At 42.6% G+C, this 4,187-nt stretch overlaps 1 protein-coding gene across 2 annotated transcripts in view; it reads left to right on the plus strand.

The window, feature by feature from the left end:
- The first annotated feature begins 286 nt into the window (after nucleotides 1-286).
- The window catches only part of phyhiplb (phytanoyl-CoA 2-hydroxylase interacting protein-like b), an 18,454-nt gene continuing 14,553 nt past the window's right edge, over nucleotides 287-4,187 (plus strand). Inside the window, exon 1 of one of the 2 annotated variants that reach the window (XM_032540908.1) lies at nucleotides 287-944. In XM_032540908.1, the coding sequence (XP_032396799.1) occupies nucleotides 932-944 (13 nt within the window). In that variant the 5' untranslated portion in view covers nucleotides 287-931. The remainder of the gene's footprint in view (nucleotides 945-4,187) is intronic. The other variant, XM_032540907.1, reaches the window with a different exon arrangement.

The raw sequence follows: 4,187 nt of genomic DNA on the forward strand, positions 1-4,187 counted from the left end.
ACACACACACACACACACACACACACACAAGCATGAAGCATTGTTTTCTAGCTATGAACTGGCAGGGTTTTGCATTATATTATATGCCATTAGAATGCAAGAGGGATCGCCTATGAGATGGAAAGGCTTCGGTAAGGCGGTCCATTCATTATGTGCAATATGTCAGAGCCCCCAGCTCATTACTGTGTGGTCCATTTGCACCTGCGCTCCGCGAAAGAGGCCTACACTTCACCAAATAAGGACATGTAACAGAGACCCTTGCTCGGATGACGTTGAACGTGAAAATGCAAAGCACTGGTGAGTGTGGACGGTTTAGATGGAGACCTAAACCGGAGGGGAAACACCGGGCTAATCTGGTTACATAACAAGCCATTGAATTTACGGAACGTCTCAGCACTAATCCGCTGAATGTTCAACTGTCCCGCGGCTGAGTAGCACACACAGGGCACGCACACCCGCACACTTGTGGCTCCGAGGACACACCCGCTGCATTCGCGTGGGGCGTGTAAGATAAACACACCACACACTGATATCTTTGAGCTTCATACAGTTAAACGCGTCTCCGCAGGAGCTGCTATGCCTCACGTCGCAAACCCGAACTGGCGGCTTGTGCTGTTCTCGCCCGTGACGATTCCGCTGACGCGCCACTAGCCGCACCACCCAGGAGACGGAGAGGAGAGCTGTGAGGGACGGAACTAACAGGGGACTGACGGGAAACCGGTCTCTCTTTCTTTTCTCTGTCTTTGACGACCGTGCTGCTGTGCAAGTCCCGTGGACGACATTCAACGAGCGACAGCAATTTAACCAGTAGCATCATCTTCTGCAGAGATGGAGGTACCAGGATTGGCGCACAACATCACCAGTCCATTAAGTCCCTGCGAGGGGATGATCAAGGACCTGAGCTTGGACGCCATACAGTTATGCGAGCGAGATGGTAAGTAGAGGTTTGTCTGCTTTTTACTGGGGTGTTTGCGCATAATTTAGCCTTATTGTTCCTTTCAGATCCGCTGCAACGTGTATAGTCTGTTTTGTCATTGGTTTTAGTTGCATGCTGTATCCGTATTGCATGTTTGAAGGGAGTAGGGGCCGACACCGGTCGCTTCGCCGGTTCCCTGGATGGATGGATGGATGGATGGATGGATGGTATGCTTGTGCGTGGGTGGAATAGCTGAGTGTATTGAGCGTGAGATAACGAGGTTTTGTTCATTCATAAGAGAGATGACTTTGCTGAAAAGAAATCTGCAAACTGAACATGCACAGGCGAGGAAACAATGTGTCTGTATTTCAGCACCAAAGACATGGACAGAGACTGGCAGCCACCCCGCCTTTAGCCTGTTTCTTGGCTTTTTTGCTATAATCAATTTACATACATATAGTGCATGACATCCTGTACATTTTTGTGGTTACAAAATACGTTTTTAATCTTATATCCCACCTTCAATTTACGAAAAACTCCCCCTGCGTTTATACATTTTTTTAAATTTATCAAGTCATCCAGCTGCATCCATGCTGGATAGTCTGTGGTTGACTTCTCTGAATTCAAAAGTTGTCTGGATATATAGGCTACCATAAAACAAAGAGTTGATTCAAATGTTATCCTACATTAGAAGGAATCTATAAACTAGTTTTATAATGAGCGTGTGAGCAGTTTTTACATGAGCCGACTGAACCCCTGATAAGAATTTAATGGTGGGGAGGAAAAAAGCAAGTCATCATCAGAGAGAATAAAAGACTCAAACATGGCTGCACCCATGTGTGTGCACAGGCGGTGCAGCCCTACACACCCATCAGTGCAATTACACACAACTGATTCCACATCTGATGCATGGTCACAGAGATTTCTTTTTAATTAAGATTGTAGATTAAATCACATATAGCAATGAAATGAGATCACACCTGTTTCCAGCTGAATGGATTTAATTGTTGTTGTTTTTTAGCTATAGATTTTTTTTAAATCTGTGTTTGAATTGGCCAGTTAATGGAGTCAATGGTGTGTCTTCATCAAGCCCCCAAAGGACCCCCAGCATCAGACCACAGTGCAGTCACTGTACCACACTGCCTCATTTTCTCTTCTGCCAGAGCTGCTCCTCATAATGTATTACAGCAGGACGCAGTTTATATCCTCTTAGTGCTTTGTTGGCCTGCTCTAAATCTGTAATTTTAATAATGGTATATAGGCTGCTGCTGGATTTCTCTAATGGATCCTGTGCCAGCTTTGTGCTTCCTATGCTGCAGGTTTACTGGTCTTTGCAGCCCAACACTTTCTTATTTATCAAGTAGATTACCAAGTGTAAATAGTGTCTTTGTGTCCTTGTGTCCTTGAGACACCCATATACACTCTCTTTATGGAGCAACACTGTTACAATGTTGACCTTCTGTGTAGATTGGCAGGGCAATTGGTGGTTGTAGTACAGCAGAGTAGTTTCTAGAGTTTTTAGTAATTTGTGTACTAATAGTGTAATAGTCATGTTATCATTTGTGCCAGTGACATTATATTCTGTCCATATTGCATATTAGATATGCACACATTGACATATTACTGTGGACAACATACTTGAGCTTGTTATGCAGATGATCTGCTCTATTCGGTCTGGTACTAAACTGTTGAATGGACACATTATCATGTATACTGTAAAATGCAATCCAGTAAATAAATATTAAGTGAAGTTTGTAATGTTAAATTCTGTTGAGAATGCTTTGTGGTGTTTTATTTTTTATTGTATCTGTGTTCCTCCTATTTTGACCAACCTGGGAACTTTGGTGTTGCAGTTTCTCATTTAAAATGACCTCCAGAAATACTGTCTAGTTTACACTTCCCCTGCCACACCCTATGTAGAAGCCTGCAAAGCCCACTTTTAGCTTTCTTGGAAATAGTCTGCTTTATTATCTTGTCAATACGTATGTCTTGCCAAGGACGGTATTCATTTCAGTTCCACATAGCTTTCTAAATTTATCTCCCAAATCCATTAATATTTAATTCATTTAATCAGCAGCATGAGAGGCTTATGTGCCTATGCTGACCTAGCAAATGGAAATGCATGCAGCTTCAGTAGGCCTATGTGGGGAAGTGCGCTCTCTCTCACACACACACACACACACACACAAACAGAGGACTGTTTGAGGATTTCAATGCACAAAAGAAATAGTGGGATACAAGTTGTTTCTGTGTCTGCCCTGTGTAAGAGCTGTGTTACAGCCTTAATGGTTCAGTTTAGTGATGGGGATGGGACATAAATAAGAGTGGGGTAAGGAATGTTTTGCTAAGAGAGATGAGTAGTGGGAAATTTACAGAAGTCTCTGCTACTGATGTGCGGATGTTTAGTCATTCAGGACTGCCTCCAAATGTGCCACTAACCTCTGGAAGGCTGACTGGGACCACCATTTTGATTTTATATTCACAGTCAATGTGTAGTTACAGGGGGTAATGAAATACCCACGACATGTCTTGCCAGACCTTTATTCTTTGGCCGTTGACATAATTAAGTTGTTATGATGGATGGCTGCCATTTATGCAACCAAGTACTGTGTCTGCACTGTCTGAATCTCCCTGCCAGAAATACTGCAGCTGTAGCTGTGACAACGTCAGTCTGGCAGTGTGTGTGTGCCTATGATAGATAGACACATAGATGGATAGATAGGAAACCATCTGCTAAAAGGTACCTTAATTTCACCAGTAACTGTATTAAGTTGAAGAAAAGCCTGCCAACGACTGGTCGACAACGGCGTATTTTCCTCAAATTCAGTGCTTGAACAAAAGGCTTTACTTTTGGACACCATGAGAAGACAATTTGCAAGATTAAACATTTAATGAGGAGAAGTTATTGTTAAGAGGCCAAATGTGCTGCATTTCAGACATTATCATAAGATTTTAGCACACATTAGCGATGTGGCGCAATGGATGGCAATGTTGGTCTATTGGTTGGTCCACCTGTTTGGGCCAGATTAAAATATCTCAACAACAATTAAGTGGATTGCCATGAAATTCTGTATACATATCCATGGTTGCTTGACTTTTCCTCTAGCGCCACCATGAGGTTGACAATTGTGGGTTGTTTTGTGAAATGTCTCCCCTCAGGATGAATTGTAATAGCTTTGTTGATATCTTCATATTTAGATCATCATTTTTTCTTCTTTTTTTTCAGCTCTGTGGTGTATGAACAAATACCTGCAAACTTAATGATATTATT

The sequence above is a fragment of the Etheostoma spectabile genome, chromosome 17, assembly GCF_008692095.1.
Source record: "Etheostoma spectabile isolate EspeVRDwgs_2016 chromosome 17, UIUC_Espe_1.0, whole genome shotgun sequence".
NCBI lineage: Eukaryota > Metazoa > Chordata > Actinopteri > Perciformes > Percidae > Etheostoma > Etheostoma spectabile.